The sequence below is a fragment of the Chiloscyllium plagiosum genome, unplaced genomic scaffold (assembly GCF_037043375.1).
Source record: "Chiloscyllium plagiosum isolate Xiang-an unplaced genomic scaffold, Cpla_swu_hap1 HiC_scaffold_5, whole genome shotgun sequence".
In the NCBI taxonomy this organism is placed as follows: domain Eukaryota; kingdom Metazoa; phylum Chordata; class Chondrichthyes; order Orectolobiformes; family Hemiscylliidae; genus Chiloscyllium; species Chiloscyllium plagiosum.
Genome location: NW_028270143.1, coordinates 87,998,158 through 88,017,269, shown reverse-complemented (window position 1 = coordinate 88,017,269; position 19,112 = coordinate 87,998,158). Strand labels below are relative to the sequence as shown.

The window sequence follows — 19,112 nt, the reverse complement described above, 5'->3', positions numbered from 1 at the left end:
GTAAACCTCTATAAAGTCACCCCTCAGCCTCCGATGCTCCAGGGAAAACAGCCCGAGCCTGTTCAGCCTCTCCCTGTAGCTCAAATCCTCCAACCCTGGCACATCCTTGTAAATCTTTTCTGAACCCTTTCAGGTTTCACAACATCTTTCCAATAGGAAGGAGACCAGAATTGCACGCAATATTCCAACAGTGGCCTAACCAATGTCCTGTACAGCTGCAACATGACCTCCTAACTCCTGTACTCAATACTGTGACAAATAAAGGAAAGCATACCAAACACCTTCTTCGCTATCCTATTTACCTGCGACTCCACTTTCAAGGAGCTATGAACCTGCACTCCAAGGTCTCTTTGTTCAGCAACACTCCCTAGGACCTTACCATTAAGTGTATGAGTCCTGCATTTATCTGAATTAAACTCCATCTGCCAGTTCTCAGCCCATTGGCCCATCTGGTCCAGATTCTGTTGTAATCTGAGGTAACCCTCTTTGCTGTCCTCCAATTTTGGTGTCATTTGCAAACTTACTAACTGTACCTTTTATGCTCGCATCCAAATCATTTATGTAAATGACAAACAGTAGTGGACCCAGCACCGATCCTTGTGGCACTCCACTGGTCACAGGCCTCCAGTCTGAAAAACAACCCTCCACCAGCGCCCTCTGTCTCCTACCTTTGAGCCAGATCTGTATCCAAATGGCTAGTTCTCCCTGTATTCCATGAGATCTAACCTTGCGAATCAGTCTCCCATGGGAACCTTGTCGAATGCCTTACTGAAGTCCATACAGATCACATCTACTGCTTTGCCCTCATCAATCTTCTTTCTAACTTCTTCAAAAAACTCAATCAAGTTTGTGAGTCATGATTTCCCACGCACAAAGCCATGTTGACTATCCCTAATCGGTCCTTTCCTTTCCAAATACATGTACATCCTGTCCCTCAGGATTCCCTCCAACTTGCCCACCACTGAGGTCAGGCTCACCGAGCTATAGTTCCTTGGCTTGTCTTTACCGCCCTTCTTAAACAGTGGCACCACGTTTGCCAACTTCCAGTCTTCCGGCACCTCACCTATCGATGATACTATCGATGATACAAATATTTCAGCAAGAGGCCCAGTAATCACTTCTCTAGCTTCCCACAGAGTTCTCGGGTACACCTGATCAGGTCCTGGGGATTTATCCACCTTTAACCGTTTCAAGACATCTAGCACTTCCTCCTCTGTAATCTGGACATTTTGCAAGATGTCACCATCTATTTCCCTACAATCTATATCTTCCATATCCTTTTCCACAGTAAATACTGATGCAAAATATTCATTTAGTATCTCCCCCATTTTCTGTGGCTCCACACAAAGGCCGCCGTGCTGATCTTTGAGGAGCCCTATTCTCTCCCTAGTTACCTTTGTGTCCTTTATATATTTGTAAAAACCCTTTGGATTCTCCTTAATTCTATTTGTCAATGTTTGCCCTCCTGATTTTGCATTTAAGTATACTCCTACTTCCTTTATACTCTGCTAAGGATTCACTTGATCTATCCTGTCTATACCTGACATATGCTTTCTTCTTTTTCTTAACCAAACCCTCAATTTTTTTACTGGAGAATCGACGTTTCGGGCATGAGCCTTTCTTCAGCCCTGAAACTTTCTTTTCTCCAATGAAAACAGCCCCAAGTGCCTCAGCCTTTCCTCATACGAACTTCCTACCATACCAGGCAACATCCTGGTAAACCTCCTCTGCACCCGTTCCAGTGCCTCCACATCCTTTCTATAGTATGGCGACCAAAACTGCACACAATACTCCAGATGCAGCCGCACCAGAGTCTTATACAACTGCAACATGACCTCAGGGCTCCGGAACTCAATTCCTCTACCAATAAAAGCCAGTACGCCATATGCCTTCTTCACCGCACTATTTACCTGGGTGGCAACTTTCAGAGATCTGTGTACATGGACACCAAGATCCCTCTGCTCATCCACACTACCAAGTATCCGACCATTAGCCCAGTACTCTTTGTTACTCTTTTTGTTACTCTTACCAAAGTGAATCACCTCACACTTACCTACATTTAACTCCATTTGCCACCTTTCTGCCCAGCTCTGCAACTTATCTATATCCCGCTGTAACCTGACACATCCTTCCTCACTGTCAACAACTCCACCGACTTTCGTATCATCCGCAAACTTGCTCACCCAACCTTCTAACCCCTCCTCCAGGTCATTTATAAAAATGACAAACAGCAATAGTCCCAAAACAGATCCTTGCGGAACACCGCTAGTAACTGCATTCCAAGATGAACCTTTACCATCAACTACTACCCTCTGTCTTCTTCCAGCCAGCCAATTCCTAATCCAAACCTCCAACTCACCCTCAATGCCATATCTCCGTATGTTTTGCAGTAGTCTACCATGGAGAACCTTATCAAACGCCTTACTAAAATCCATATACACCACATCTACCGCTTTACCCTCGTCTACCTCCTTAGTCACCTTCTCAAAGAATTCAATAAGGTTTGTGAGGCACGACCTGCCCTTCACAAAACCATGCTGACTATCCTTGATCACATTATTCCTATCCAGATGTTCATAAATCCTATCCCTTACAATTCTCTCTAAGACTTTGCCCACAACAGAAGTGAGATTCACTGGCTTATAGTTACTCGGGTTATCCCTACTCCCCTTTTTGAACAAGGGAACCACATTTGCTATCCTTCAGTCTACTGGCACTATTCCTGTAGACAATGAGGACATAAAAATCAAGGCCAATGGCTCTGCAATCTCCTCCCTTGCTTCCCAGAGAATCCTAGGATAAATGCCATCAGGCCCAGGGGACTTATCTATTTTCACCCTTTCCAGAATTTCCAACACCTCTTCCCTACATACCTCAAAGCCGTCCATTCTAATTAATTATGACTCAATATTCACATCGGCAACAATGTCCTGTTCCTGAGTGAATACTGACAAAAAGTATTCATTCAGTGTCTCCCCAATCTCTTCAGCCTCTACACGCAACTTCCCACTACTATCCTTGACTGGACCTATTCCTACCTTAGTCATTCTTTTATTCCTGACATACCTATAGAAAGCCTTAGGGTTTTCCCTAATCCTACCAACTAAGGACTTTTCATGTCCCCTCCTTGCTGCTCTTAGCTCTCTCTTCAGATTCTTCCTGGCTACCTTATAACTCTCAATTGCCCCAATTGAACCTTCACGCCTCATCTTTACATAGGCCGCCCTCTTCCATTTAACAAGGGATTCCAATTCCTTATTAAACCATGGCTCCCTCACATGACCCTTTCCTCCCTGCCTGACAGGTACATACTTATCAAGGACACTCAATAGTTGCTCCTTGAACAAGCTCCACATATCAATTGTGCCCATGCCTTGAAGCCTAGTTTTCCAAGCCACGCATCCTAGGTCGTGCCTCACCGCATCATAATTTCCCTGCCCCCAGCTATAACTCTTGCCCTGCAGTGCACACTTATCCCTCTCCATCACTAGAGTAAAAGTCACCGAATTGTGGTCACTGTCCCCAAAGTGCTCACCTACCTCCAATTCTAACACCTGGCTTGGTTCGTTACCCAGAACCAAATCCAGTATGGCCTCACCTCTTGTTGGCCTGTCTACATATTGTGTCAGGAAACCCTCCTGCACACATTGGACAAACACCGACCCATCTAACGAACTCGAGCTATAGCTTTCCCAGTCAATATCTTGACTATTCATCCCATCCATGGCCCTCATGATTTTATAAACCTCTCTAAGATCACCCCTCTGCCTCTGATGCTCTAGGGAAGGCAGAGCGATGGGGAGGGGAAGGGAGGTGGGGTTTAGTTGGAATTGGCAAAAGTGTTGGAGGATGATACGTTGGATGTGTAGACTGGTGGGGTGAAAAGTGAGGATAATATGGAACCCTGACTTTATTATGCTTCGACGGGATGGGGTTTAAAGCAGTGGAGCAGGGAATGGAGGAGGGGGCTGTCCGGATGACACTATCAAGAACATCTTCCCCTCCCCACCCCTCTGCCTTCTGCAAGGACACTCCCTTCGGCATTCCATGGTTTGCACCACCCTCCTCACCAACACCCCTGAAAACCCAGGTACCTTCCCCTGCAACCATAAAAGATGCAAATCCGGAGGCAAATCTCCTCCCTCAGCTCCATTCTGGGGCCCAAACAGTCCTTCCAGGTGAGACAGATGTTCACCTGCCTCTCCTCCCATCTAGTTTCCTGTATTCAGTGCTTTTCCACATCGATGAGACCAAATGTAAACTAAGGGCATGTTTCACCAAGCATCTCAGTCAGGTCCGTAAGGGCAAGTCTGACCTCCCAGTCACCACCCATTTCAATTCCCCTTCACACTCCCTCTCCAACATGTCCATCCTTGGTTTCCTCCATTGCCACAGTGATTCAGACCGTAAATTGGAGGAACATCACCTCATCTTCCAACTGGGCAGCCTACCACCCTACAGTCAGTTTTGCTATAACGTGGTAGTTCTGTTCTCGTGCAATCCTGCATGATAAGAAAATCATGTAATAGCAGCACCATATAAACTAATAGGGCTGGAATCATGTTACAACCATTGCATGCTTTAAAACCTTGCATTTTAGAAACACTGTCCCCAATCCATCAATGATGTTATAGTGAATTCACATTAACTAAATGCATGTTTTAGCAGAAAGACCTGTAACCTTCCCACCCATCCCAGTCTCCCTTTCCAGGACCACCAACAGCCTTCCACCCCTCCAACCAACCCCTCCATCCAGCTACCAACCGGATTCATTCCTATTGACCTACTAGGCCGTCCCTAATATTCACCTATCACTACCTCACCACTCCACCCCTCTCTCATCCACAACTCTTCCCCTCCACTTCTCTTTATCTGCAGCTCCACCTATCCCCACTTCCATTCCTCAAGAACAATTATACCCTGAAATGTCAACTTGTCCATCTCCTGATGTTGCTTGGCTTGCTGTGCTCTTCCAGCCTCCTGCTTGTCTACTTTATACCTGATCTATATCTGCTTTCAATTTTACTCACTTTCTACTTTATCCTGCAAAAGCTGATTGGGGGCAGATGTTTGAGGATATAGGGACAGCTGGAAAAATGGGAAGCCTTCAGAAATGAGATAACAAGAATGCAGAGAAAGCATATTCCTGTTCGGATGAAAGAAAAGGCTGGTAGGTATAGGAAATTCTAGATGACTAAAGAAATTGAGGGCTTGGTTAAGAAAAAGAAGGAAGCATTTGTCAGGTTTAGACAAGATAGATCATGTGAATCCTTAGAAAAGTATAAAGGAAATACGAATATACTTAAGAGGGAAATCAGGAGGGCAAAAAGGGGACATGAGATAGCTTTGGCAAATAGAATTAAGGAGCATCCAAACAGTTTTTACAAATACATTAGGACAAAAGGGTAACTAGGGAGAGAATAGGGCCCCTCAAAGTTGAGCAAGTCGGCCTTTATGTGGAGCCACAGAAAATGGGGGAAATATTAAATGAGTATTTTGCATCAGTATTTACTGTGGAAAAGGATATGGAAGATATAGACTGGAGGGAACTAAATGGTGACATCTTGCAAAATGTCCAGATTACAGAGGAGGAAATGCTGGATGTCTTGAAACGCATAAAAGTGAATAAATCCCCAGGACCTGATCAGGTGTACCCGAGAACTCTGGGGGAAGCTAGAGAAGTGATTGCTGGGCCTCTTGCGGAGATATTTGTATCATCGATAGTCACAGGTGAGGTGCCGGAAGACTGGAGGTTGGCTAACGTGGTCTAACGTTGGCTAAGGCCTAGGGAGTGTTGCTGAACAAAGAGACCTTGGAGTGCAGGTTCATAGCTCCTTGAAAGTGGAGTTGCAGGTAAATAGGATAGCGAAGAAGGCGTTTGGTAAGCTTTCCTTTATTGGTCACAGTATTGAGTACAGGAGTTGGGAGGTCATGTTGCAGCTGTACAGGACATTGGTTAGGCCACTGATGGAATATTGCGTGCAATTCTGGTCTCCTTCCTATCGGAAAGATGTTGTGAAAAACGAAAGGGTTCGGAAAAGATTTACAAGGATGTTGCCAGGGTTGGAGGATTTGAGCTATAGGGAGAGGCTGAACAGGCTGGGGCTGTTTTCCCTGGAGCATCGGAGGCGGAGGGGTGACCTTATAGAGGCTTCCAAAATTATGAGGAGCATGGATAGGATAAATAGGCAGTCTTTTTCCAGGGTTTGGGGAGTCCAGAACTAGAGGGCATAGGTTTAGGGTGAGGGGGGGGAAGATATAAAAGAGACCTATGGGGCAACTTTTATCACACAGAGAGTGGTACGGGTATGGAATGAGCTGCTAAAGGAAGTGGTGGAGGCTGGTACAGTTGCAACATTTAAGAGGCATTTGGATGGGTATATGAATAGGAAGGGTTTGGAGGGATATGGGCTGAGTGTTGGCAGGTGGGACTAGATTGGGTTGTGATATCTGGTCAGCATGGATGAGTTGGACTGAAGGTTCTGTTTCCATGCTATACATCTCTGACTCTAAATGCCTTTTCAAAACTATCCACACTAGGTCCCCTCTTTAGTCACAGAAATGAGCTCTTTGCCAGTTGAGCATTTTACCTTTTCTATTTTTTTTTAACATATCTATTTGAACATTGTGATTTTGTGGCCACTGCTAGCCACATGGTATCTAACTAGAAAACACTCCACTGAATTCCCAGAAACAGACACATTGTTTTCAACTTTGTTGAAGTATTTGTTTTTTTAAAATCATTTATTAACCGGAAAATACAGTGGATGTCGGAGTTTAAAGTTCACAAACCAAATTTTAACATGATAACACGAAATTGCTCCAGCAAAATACAATGATCCTGTATTTTAAATGTGGAAATATAGAAGTCGAAAAAAATGTTTCAAGATTGGACCATGATGAATCAGGAAATTGCAGGTCAATATCAAGGCATGCACAAACTTATGCAACACACATGAATTTCTGATAAATAAATCTTTCTATATTATCCATAATATCACTTGGTTCAGCTGGACAGACTTGGTAATCCTGGGTATGAGCCTTTCCAATCCTTTCCAGCACAGCATTGTGAATGGAAGGCATGGAGTTTAAGGAGTTCAACATCTGCAGCTGATCAATGGGTCGCTGACTTATTTCTTTAACCTTCAAAGCCTGCAGCACAGCAGCTGCTGACTTGCAAGGATGAGCTGTTGACACAACAACTACAGAACAGGTCCCATCATGTTGACGATCTGCTACCAATTTTGCCATAGCAGTGTCTGGGTCCAGAATGTAACCTGTGGATCTGTAAACAGAGTAGATACCATCCAGGCACTCTCCCTCCGAACACCAGTCTGACATAAAGTCACGTTGAATTCTCTCAAGTAAAGGCACCTGAAAGTAATATTGTTCTTTCAGCTGGGAAAATAGCTTGGTCATCAGCAATCCATCACCTTGTGAAACAAGGTGTAAATATCTTTCAATGTTGGAGGCCCTGAGAACATCTAATGTCGGAGAAAAAGCAGTCACATTTCCATGCCTCAAATCATATTTGCCAGTCCTTATGAAATCAGTCAGTGTGGCATCTTGATTAGAAGCACAAATAAATTTACGAATTGGAATCCCAATATGTTTTGCATATACTGCTACCAATATATTATCAAAGTTACCTGTGGGAATACAAACATCAATTGGATCTCCGAAGGTAATTACACCTTGGTTGATAAGATCAAGATAAGAGGAGGCATGATAGACTACCTTTGGCAGCTAACAAGCCCAGTTTGTTGAGTTGCAGTATACAAAGCTGAGTTGAGTATACAAACTATACTCAACAGTTAGGAAGCCTCTGTAGTCAGAATTTGTGAATATTTGTTTTATAATCATTTGACAGAAATCAAAGTTAGATTTGACACCAACAGACTTTACATTTTCTGCTTTGTAACTAATCATCTGTGCTTTCTGAACCTGACTAATTGTCTCTTCAGGAAAGAATGTGAGAATTGCAATTCTTTGTTTGTCAGCATGTTTGTGAGACGAAGGAAGCCATCCAGAACAGCACACCCTGTATCCCCAGAAGTAACAACTAGAATTAGATAATTGCAAGTTCTAGGCATGCAATATGCAAATAGCTGTGGTAACATCTGCAATGCAAAGTCCATGAAGGAAGCTGTGGGTCCATAAAACAATTCAAGAAGAAATTGGCTGCCGCCCAAATGTCTGACAGGTGCTATCTTGTTACAAGAAAAATTCTGTCCATATACTTTCATTACCATCTCTCGCAGGTTGACAGCTGGCACATCATTAGGATGGATGAACTTCTCAAGTAGGATTTGTGCCCGTTCAGTGTAAGAAGCTTCAACCAATCTTTGCCACTCTCCAGCAGTCAATTCTGGAAGTGGATCTGCAGGCACAAAGAGACCTCCATCTAAAGCCAGGCCTTCGATAACAACATCAGTGAAGAAGCCGGGGTTTTGCATGAACTCAGAGTCATTATTTACACTTCTGGTGGAAACAAATATTCCTGATTTAGAGTCTTGATACCTCTTTATACCATCAAGAACCTTCACAGCAACAGCTTCAGCTGTGTCACCAGCCTGACAGAGGACACGTACATCATACCACTGGTGGTAAAACTGCTGTCTGTACTGAAATATGTCTTGCACTGAAACACCAGGCCTCAGCCCTACAATATGGTCAATATTCATCCCTTCAAGTCTCTCCAGTATATCTTCAAGCGATACGTCAAGGTAAACAATAATTCCATTCTGTTTAACATGGTTCATACTAGAGAGATGCATAGGATTGGACCCAGTAAGAGAAATAACACCTCTGACTGTTGAAAGCTTCGGAATGATTTCTCCCTCCTCTTGCAAAAATAGTTCCTCACCAACCTCCTGCAGCTTCTGAGCAACACTCATGTGCCATGTCTTTTCAAGTATCTCATTAATATCTATTACAGGAAGACCAGTAATCTGACCAATAAACACTGCTACTGTTGTCTTCCCTGCACCAGGAGGACCAAGAAGAACAATGTTCTTTTCGCCAACCAGTGACTTAGGTGTAGACAGCATTGTGGACAGCATCGACTTAGCATATTTTGAAAAGAGGAACGTCTTTCGAAATGTTAAAGCAACCTTTCTGTTGAGTGGAATTAAAGATTGATTGCATACCTGTCTGTGAAAGAGTCTGTGCATCAGGTGACGCACACCTGCATCAATCACCCTGGGCATCCTGATCTTCAGTCAGACAAGGACGTGTTCTAAAATAATAAGAAGACAAAAGGTTGTTCTAAATTACATAAACTACAATATTAAAGCATCATTAATTTTCTTCAAATACAATTAAAGAAACAACTAAAATCAATAGATATCTACAGAACCGAAAACTAGATTTGTTATAGTATTTTGTCAGTTTGCTAAAACTAGGGCCTCAGGTAATGTTGTAGAACAGAGGTTCAGGGACAGGTCACAGGTAGACAGGGTGGTTAAAATGAAGGTTTGCCTTCATTGTTCAATCCTTTGAGTATAGGAGTTGGAAGTCATATTGAGGTTGTACAGGACAGTGGTGAAGCCTCTTCTACGTCCAGTTCTGGTCGCTCAGTTAAAGGAAAGACATTATTAAGCTCGAAAGGGTTCAGTAGAGATTTACCAGGATGTTGCCAGGCACAGAAGATTTGAATTATAAAGAAAGGCTGCACAGGCAGGGAACTTTTTCCACTGGAGTGTAGGAGGTTGACACACAACCTTATAGAGGTTTATAAAATCACAAGGTGTATAGATAGGGGTAATGGTAGGTGTCTTTTCCATAGAATGGGGGATTTCAAGACTAAGCGACATATTTTTAAGGTGAGAGGAGAGAGATTTAAAAAAGACATGAAGGACAAATTCTTTATACAGAGGGTGGTTCGCATGTGGAATGAAGTGGTGGATGTAAGCATAGTTACAACATTTAAAAGAAACTTAGATAAATACATGAATAGGAAAGGTTTGAAGGATATGGGCCAGCAGCAGGCAGGTGGGATTAGTTTAGTTTGGGATTATGTAAGGCATAGACTGATTGGACCGAAGGGTGTTTCCATGCTTTACGACTCTGTCTCAACATGTGAAATGTGAACTGTAAAATGCTTTATTATGCAAACCGAGCTTGCTGACATCGAATCACTTTTTAAAATTCATTTCTGGGACATGGGCATCACTAGCTAGCCAGCATTTATTGCCCATCCCTAGTTGCCTTTGAGAAGGTGGTGTTGAGCTGCCTCTTGACCGCTGCAGTCCACCTGCTGTGGAGTGACCCACAATGCCATTTGGGAGGGAATTCCAAGGCCTAGACCCAGCGATGGTGACAGGATGGCAATATATTTCCAATTCAGGATGGTAAGTGGCTTGGAGGGGAACTTGAAGGTATGGTGTTCCATGCATCTACTGAATTTGTCCTTCTAGATGGAAGTGTTTGTGCATTTGGAAGGTGCTGTCTGAGGATCGTTGGTGAATTTCTGTAGTGTATCTTGTAGATTGTACTACTGCTGCTACTGACTGTCGTCAGTGGTGGAGGAAGTGGATGTTTATGGCTATGATGTCAATCAAGTGGGCTGCTTTGTCTTGGATGGTGTCAAACTTCTTGAGTATTGTTGGAGCTGCATTCATCCAAGCAAGTGGGGAGTATTCCATCACACTCCTGAATTGTGTCTTGTAGATCGTACTAAGACTTTGGGGAGTCAAGAGGTGAGTTAGTCGCCATAGTATCCCTAACCTCTGACCTGCTTTTGTAGCCACGGTGTTTATGTGGTGAATATAGTTGAGTTTCTGGTCAATGGTAAGCCTAAGGTCATTGATAGTGGGGAATTCAGTGCTAGTAACACCATTGAATGTCAAGAAGCAGTGGTTACATTGTTTCTTGTTGGTGATGGTCATAGCCTGCTATTTGTGTTATGTGAGTGTTACTTGCCACTTGTCAGTCCAAGCCTGATTACTGTGCAGAATTTGTTGTATTTGAACATGGACATGCTTCAATACCTGAACAGTGCTAAACATTGTACAATCATCAACTAGCATCCTCACATTTGACCTTTTGACGGAGAGAAGGTTATTGATGAAGAAGCTGAAGATAGTTGGGCCTAGGACATACCATGAGGAACTCCTGTAGAGATGCTCTGGAGCTGAGATGGCTCACGTCCAAAAGCCACAATTATTTTCCGATGTGTCAGGTATGACTCCAACTACTGGGGAGCTTGTCCCCAATGCCCATTCATTCCAGTTTTGCTAGGACTCCTTGATGGCACACACAGTCGAATGAAGCTTTGATGTCAGGGGCTGTCACTCTCACCTCATCTCTGGAATTCAGCTCATTTGTCCATGTTTGGAACCAAGGCTGTAATGAGGTCACAAGTTAAATAGCCCTGGTGGAACCCAAACTGGACGTCACTGAGCAGGGTTTTGCTGACCAGGTTCTGCTTGATAGCATTATTGATCACACCTTCCATCACTTCACTGATAATTGAGAGTAGACTGGTGAGGCAGTAATTGGTCGAGTTGGATTTGCACTGTTTTTATGTACAAGACATACATGGGCAATTTTCCACATTGTGGGGTAAATGCCAGTGTTGTAACTGACTGGAACAGCTTTGCTACGGAAACAGCAACTTCTGGAGCACAAGCCTTCAGTACTATTACCGTAATGTTGTCAGGGTCCATAGACTTTGCAACAACTTTGATATCACTGTTTAGATTAGATTAGATTACATTACAGTGTAGAAACAGGCCCTTCGGCCCAACAAGTCCACACCGACCCGCCGAAGCGAAACCCACCCATACCCCTACATTTACCCCTTACCTAACACTACGGGCAATTTAGCATGGCCAATTCACCTGACCCTGCACATCTTTTGGACTGTGGGAGGAAACCGGAGCACCCGGAGGAAACCCACGCAGACACGGGGAGAACGTGCAAACTCCACACAGTCAGTCGCCTGAGGCGGGAATCGAACCCGGGTCTCAGGCGCTGTGAGGCAGCAGTGCTAACCACTGTGCCACCGTGCCGCCCACTTCTTGATATCATGTCAAGTGAATTGAATTGCTTGAAGACTGGTATCTGTAATTTTGGGGATCACTGGCCAAGATGGATCAGCCACACAACACTTTTGGTTGAAGATTGCTGCAAATGCTTCAGCCTTATATTTTGCACTGATGTGTTGGATTCTTCCATCATTGCAGATGGGGATATTTCTGGAACCTCCTCCCCAGTGAGTTTAATGTCTACCAGCATTCCTGAGACAGGACTGCAGAGCTTTGATCTATTGATTGTGGGATCGCTTAGTTCTATTTATCATTTGCTGCTTATGCTGTTTAGCATGCAAGGAATCCGAGGTTTAGGGTGTAGGTTTGCTCGCTGAGCTGTAGGTTTGATATCCAGACGTTTCATTATCTGGCTAGGTAACATCATCAGTGGCGACCTCCAAGTGAAGCGAAGCTGTTGTCTCCTGCTTTCTATTTATATGTTTGTCCTGGATGGGGTTCCTGGGGTTTGCGGTGATGTCATTTCCTGTTCGTTTTCTGAGGGGTTGATAGCTGGTATCTAGATCTATGTGTTGGTTTATGGCGTTTTGGTTGGAGTGCCAGGCCTCTAGAAATTCTCTGGCATGTCTTTGCTTAGCCTGTCCCAAGATAGATGTGTTGTCACAGTCGGATTAGTGGGTTTTTTTCATCCATGTGTAGGGCTACGAGGGAGAGAGGGTCGTGGCTTTTTGTGGCTGGCTGGTGTTCGTGTATCCTGGTGGCTAACTTTCTTCCTGTTTGTCCTACGTAGTGTTTGTGGCAGTCCTTGCATGGAATTTTGTAGATGACGTTGGTTTGGTCCATGGGTTGTACTGGGTCTTTTAAGTTTGTTTGTTTTTGTTTGAGAGTGTGGCGGGTTTGTGTGCTACTAGGATTCCGAGGGGTCTTAGTAGTCTGGCTGTCATTTCTGATGTATGGTAAGGTGGTTAGGGTTTCTGGTTGTGTTTGGTCTGCTTGTCGTGGTTTGTTCTTGAGGAATGTGCGGACTGTATTTTTTAAGTATCCGTTCTTCTTGAATAAGTTGTATAGGTGGTTCTCCTCTGTTTTCTGAAGTTTGTCTATGCTGCAGTGTATGGTGGCTCGTTGGAATAGTGTTCTGATACAGCTTCATTTGTGTATGTTGGGATGGTTGCTGGTGTAGTTAAGTATTTGGTCAGTGTTTGTCGAAAGAAAGGACAACGGAGAACTACAAACCTGCGTATACAGAAAACCGACAAACACTGACCAAATACTTAACTACACCAGCAACCATCCCAACACACACAAACGAAGCTGTACCAGAACACTATTCCAACGAGCCACCATATACTGCAGCACAGACGAACTTCGGAAAACAGAGAACCACCTTTACAACGTATTCAAGAAGAACGGATACTCAAAGAATACAGTCCGCACATTCCTCAAGAACAAACCACGACAAGCAGACCAAACACAACCAGAAACCCTAACCACCTTACCATACGTCAAAGTACTTTCAGAAATGACAACCAGACTACTAAGACCCCTCGGAATCTTAGTAGCACACAAACCCACCAACACTCTCAAACAAAAACAAACAAATTTAAAAGATCCAGTACAGCCCATGGACAAAACCAACGTCATCTACAAAATTCCATGCAAGGACTGCCACATACACTACATAGGATAAACAGGAAGAAAGTTAGCCACCAAGATACATGAACACCAGCTAGCCACAAAAAGACACAACCCTCTCTCCCTCGTAGCCCTACACACGGATGAAAAAAACCACCAATTCGACTGAGACGACACATCTATCCTGGGACAGGCTAAGCAAAGACATGCCAGAGAATTTCTAGAGGCCCGGCATTCCAACACAACGCCATAAACAAACACATAGATCTAGATACCATCTATCAACCCCTCAGAAAATGAACAGGAAATGACATCACCGCAAACCCCAGGAACCCCATCCAGGACAAACATATAAATAGAAAGCAGGAGACAACAGCTTCGCTTCACTTGGAGGTCGCCACTGATGATGTTACCTAGCCAGATAATGAAACGTCTGGAGATCAAACCTACAGCTCAGCGAGCAAACCTACACCCTAAACCTCAACCTGAGCTACAAACCTTGCAAAAATGCAAAGAATCCTGTTTTCTGGCTTCACCAGGTTGACACCACTTTCAGGGAAGCTTAGCGCTGTTCCTGACATGCCCTCCTGCATTCTCCATTGAACCAGGTTGATCCCCTGGCTTGATAGTAATGGTTGAGTGGAGGATTTGCCAGGCTATGAGGTTACTGTTATGAAGGTGGAGAAGTGTACTGTATCTTTAAGAAAGTTAAAAGCTAGCAGAACTACCTGACAGCACCAAGTATTCTGAACAAGATATAATTGGTCCAGCAGCATGTAGCTGGTTGGCTGGAAACAAAAACAAATTTGAATTAGGGAAAACAGTTTAAATTATACCACAAACAATACCAAACTCCAATCAAGTTTGAATTTAGTATATTGACAATATTAAAATCCAATGACACAATCTGGTGCTTTGGGGGTATAACACCAGGAAAACATAAACAGTTGGGGGAGAACCGCCAAGCCACTAGCATGTACAGACTGCCTGCAACACAGCTCTCTTAAAGGTACCTTTATCAGTCAATGATTTGTGAAACCGAAATCCCTAAGAAAAAGAAAACCTACAGAGGAAGGTACAAAGGGAAGATTCAACAGCTGCCTGCTTTTGAAACCTGAATTTTGGTAAGTCTTAATCGAGGTTTTTTTTAATCAGACTAGTATTATAGAAGGGAAAGTAAACATTAGGTTAGGAGGAAGAAGTTGTAAATAGTTGTTAGTTAATTATCCTCTGTTATACTTCAAGAAATAAAGTTGTTAATTTTTACTTTAAATACTTCTTGCCCTCTCAAACTTTAACAGATTACAACACGGTTTAAATTATTTCTGTGTTGCAGGTTTAAATTGGGGGGATGGTGGGTCTACCTTGTGTCATAACAATTTGGGGGCTCGTCGTCAGGATTTGAACTGGTTTAAACAGATCTGAATAGATTTGGGCTGAGAATTCCCAGCAAGTTTAAACACTTGCAGGTTAGTGTCCTAGATCTTAATGTAAGTGAGATAATTTGTTTAATTTCAGTGACTTGTCGTTGATTAAGTTAAAGGTGAGAGAAATGGCTCATAAAATTGCTAAAGAGGTTCTGGGATTTGAAGGTGATTGTCAAATTTGCCAAAAGATTGAGAAGGAAAGAGAAGGCCATACTTTTAGAATTAGCGAAGTAGTTAGTTTTGGGTTTAACCAAGGACAAAAGAAAAGCTGAAATTGTCAGGGAATTACTCAAACACTTCGATGTGCCAGAGAAACAGACAAGTGTAGTAGAGGTATAAAAACTTAAATTACAATTGAGGAAAATGGAGTTAGAAGATAAACAGAGAAAAGGGGGGGGGGGGGGGGGGGGGGAGAAGAGAGAAGGTTCTTAGCTGAGCAAGGAGACAGAAGAAAGGGAGAGAGAAAGAGTGCAAGAAGCCAGAGCAAAAGAGAGAGAATTTGAACTTGAGAAGTTGCAATTTAGTCAGCAAAGTCATGTTAACAGGATGGAGATCAAAAGAGAAGGTAGTAAAATATACAAATATGTCAAAACTCTGCCACATTTTAATGAGAAAAATGCTGAAGCCTTTATTTCATTTGAAAAATTGGCTAGGCAGATGGAGTGGTCTGAGGATTCATGGGTAGTGCTAGTTCAGACTAAACTGAGCTAGCTGAGCAGAACTAGTGAGGTATTTGCAGCGCTGTCAGATGAGGGGGTCAAGAGAATATGAAGAGGTTAAACAGGCTATTTTAAATGCTTCTGAACTGGTGCTAGAAGCATATTGACAGCGGTTCAGAAACATAAAGAAGGAGCCAGGTCAGACTTGTGTTGAGTTCAAAAGAATTAAACATCGTCATTTTGCTTTAAAAATAGATAGTACCTTTGCAGCTCTAAGAGAGATTATTCTGCTGGAGGAGTTTAAAAACTCACTTCCAGAGATGTTAAGAATCTATATGGAGGAACAGAAAGTTCAGCACAATTAGGAGACGAATACATGTTGGTGCATAATATGAGCTTCCGGCCAGAATTTCGTCCTGTGAAGGATAGAAGTTGGGAGAAGGGGAGATTCTACACTACAAAACCAAGAGTACAGAACACTTGTAAGAATTTACCAGATGCTAAAAAAGATGCCCAAGGGGGTGTAAAGGAGGTGAAAGGTCTCAGGTGTTTCCACTGTGGTAAAGTGGGACACGTAGTGCTGGTCATTAAAGAAAGGCACTGTGGGAAAAGATGTGGTAAAAAAGCTAAATCAGTAGCATTAGTGAAGGTAGTAAAAGAGACCCCCAAGAATAGCTGAGGACCTGCAAGAGAGTGCACAGCTTAGGCAGGAGTTAGGTATGGAGTTGGTACCAGATCTCTACAAAGAGTTCGCCACTCTGGGTAAAATTTACTCAAAATACGGGGGAGAAGGACAAGAAGTTTTAATTTTGAGAGATACAGGATCTAACCAGTTGCTGATAATAAGAAATGAGAGAATATGCACTCTTTCTGATCTGTTACCCAAGAGTGTGGTAATTTGTGGGATAGATGGACAGAAATGTAGCTATGTAAAATCAGATCCTCAAGATTGGGGAAGTTACAGTGACAGTGATTGACAGTGTGTCAGTTTCAGGAATTCAGTTTGTACTTGGGAATGATTTGGTAGGATCCAATGTTGGCGTGACACCCCTTGTTGTGGAGAAGCTCAAGGAAGACCAAGAAATTGAGGAGTTAAAACAGAAATATCCTGGTATATTCCCAGATTATGAAGTAATCAAATCCCACTATTATAAGTCACAGTATGAAGCGAAAAATAAAGAAAAAGATAAAGGAGTTGAGGTTTTTTGCCATTAGAGATGCCCCAAATGAATGTCCTCAGTTCACTCTCTTCAAGTTAATACTCGGCCATGAAGTGAGAGGCTTTTTAAAATTAATTAAAGAAAAATTGACAGGACCAAAATCGGAGATCTCACACTTAGATTATGTGTTGGAGGTGAAGGAGAGACTAAATTGAGTAGGTAAGTTAGCTAAACAGCACCTAAACAGGACACAGTATAGAATGAAGTAGGTGGCAGATAAAAGCTTGGAGACTCAGATATTTTCCCCGAGGGGATGACATGTCAGGACTGTTACCAGTGATAGGAGATCCCTTCAAAGTCAGGTTTAGTAGTCCCTATCAAATTGAGAAAAAGTTGAGTCAGGTGAACTAGCTAGTAAAGATGCCAGATAGAAAAAAAAGGTATCGGGTATGTCGTGAACATGTTGAAACTGTATTATACTAGAGAGAAAGAATTGGAGAAATAGGTGATAGTTACTTCCCTACAAAGTGAGGAATCAAATCCAGATAATGTGGATTTTGATGTGCCTCAAAATAGATTAAAAGATGAAAAGGTCTTTGGGGAGTTGGATAGGTTATGAAGCTATCTGTCTCAGGAGCATAGAATGCAGTTGAAAGATTTGTTACTGCAATATAAGGACATATATAAGGATCAGATAGAGAGGACTAATGCTATTGTACATGACATAGACGTTGGGAATACTGCTCCAATAAAACAACACCCCTATCAGCTTAAGCCTTTCAAAGCCAGACAGGTCCAGATGAAGGTGGAGGTCATGTTCGACGAGGATATCATTGAACTGAGCCAGAACGAGTGAAATTTGTCGATCGTCTTAGATCTCAAACCTGACAAGACTCAACGATTCTGCGTGGATTACTGGAAGGTCACCGCTGTTACCAAATCGGACTCATATTCTATTCCGAGATTGAAGGACTGTATCGACAAAGTCAGACAAGCTAATTACATAACCAAGTTGGACTTAATGCATGGTTACTGGCAGGTACCTTTATTAGAGACGGCGAAAGAAATTTCTGTATTTGTAACCCCAAATGAGCTGTATCAATTTAAAGTGATGCTCTTTGGAATGAAGAATGCACCCTCCACATTCCAAAGATTCACACAAACACAGTTGTGGCTCGGTTAACAAACTGTGCAGTCTATTTGGACAATGTAGTGATCTTTATTAAGCCCTGAAAAGATCACATGGTACAGTTTGGCAGAGCTCTTCGAACAACTACGAGAAGCCAAACTGGTAATAAACTTAAATAAAACTGAATTCATCAAAGCAGAGGTGACATTCTTGGGACGTAACGTCGGTCATGGAAGGTTGACCCCACAGGACGCCAAGATGGAGGCCATCGAGGAAATTCCACGATCAACCTCGAAGAAAGACACGCTTCGATTCTTAGGACTCAGCGGATTCTATCGGAAGTTTGTTCCTTAGTCCATGTTTAACATGAAGCCACAATACTCCATAAGGTCTGGAGACAATGTTGACGACTCCCAGGGCAACTCCCTTCTGACTGTAAAGCACTGTGCCAACACATGTTCTAGGTCTATCCTGCCAGTGGGACTGGACATATTCAGGGATGGTGCCTAGGACACTGTCTGTAAGGTAAGATTCCCTGAGTACAAATATGTCAGGCTGTTGCTTGCCTTGTCTGTGAGACAGCTCTCCCAATTTTGGCACTAGCCCCCAGATTTTAGTCAGGAGAACCTTTTCAGGCATCAGAGCTGTTGTGCTGTTGTCTTTTCCAGTGCCTGGGTTGGTGCCAGGTGATCCAACCAGTTTCATTTCTTTGAAACTTTGTAGCAGTCAGTACAACTGAATGGCTTGATATACCACTTCAGAGGACAACTGAATGTCAACCACATTGCCGCAGGTCTGAAGTCACATGTAGGCCAGGTGAGGATGGCAAATTTCCTTCCCTGAAGGATATTAGTGAATCAGATTTTTTTTTCCTGACAATCGACAATGATTTCAGTAGATTCTTAATTCCAGATTTTTTTTCAGTGAATTCAATTCCACCATCTTGAGTGGCAGAATTCGAACCTGGGTCCCCAGAATATGAGCTGAGTTTCTGGATTAATAGTTTCATGATAATACCACTAGGCCATCACCTCTTCTTTTCTTATGGTCAAGTCAAACTTCTGTTCTGTGCAGGCAATGTGATTCTCAATTTGTCAAGTGTGAAACCATTTAGC

General features: G+C 43.0%; 1 protein-coding gene across 1 annotated transcript in view; it reads right to left on the bottom strand.

Moving 5' to 3' along the window:
- Positions 1–6,723: 6,723 nt before the first annotated feature.
- The window catches only part of thnsl1 (threonine synthase like 1), a 49,499-nt gene continuing 37,110 nt past the window's right edge, over positions 6,724–19,112 (bottom strand). The window contains 3 exon segments of the mRNA XM_087987434.1: positions 6,724–8,007; positions 8,010–8,481; positions 9,150–9,238. Of these exon segments, the coding sequence (XP_087843560.1) occupies positions 6,943–8,007; positions 8,010–8,456 (1,512 nt within the window). The 5' untranslated portion in view covers positions 8,457–8,481; positions 9,150–9,238 and the 3' untranslated portion in view covers positions 6,724–6,942.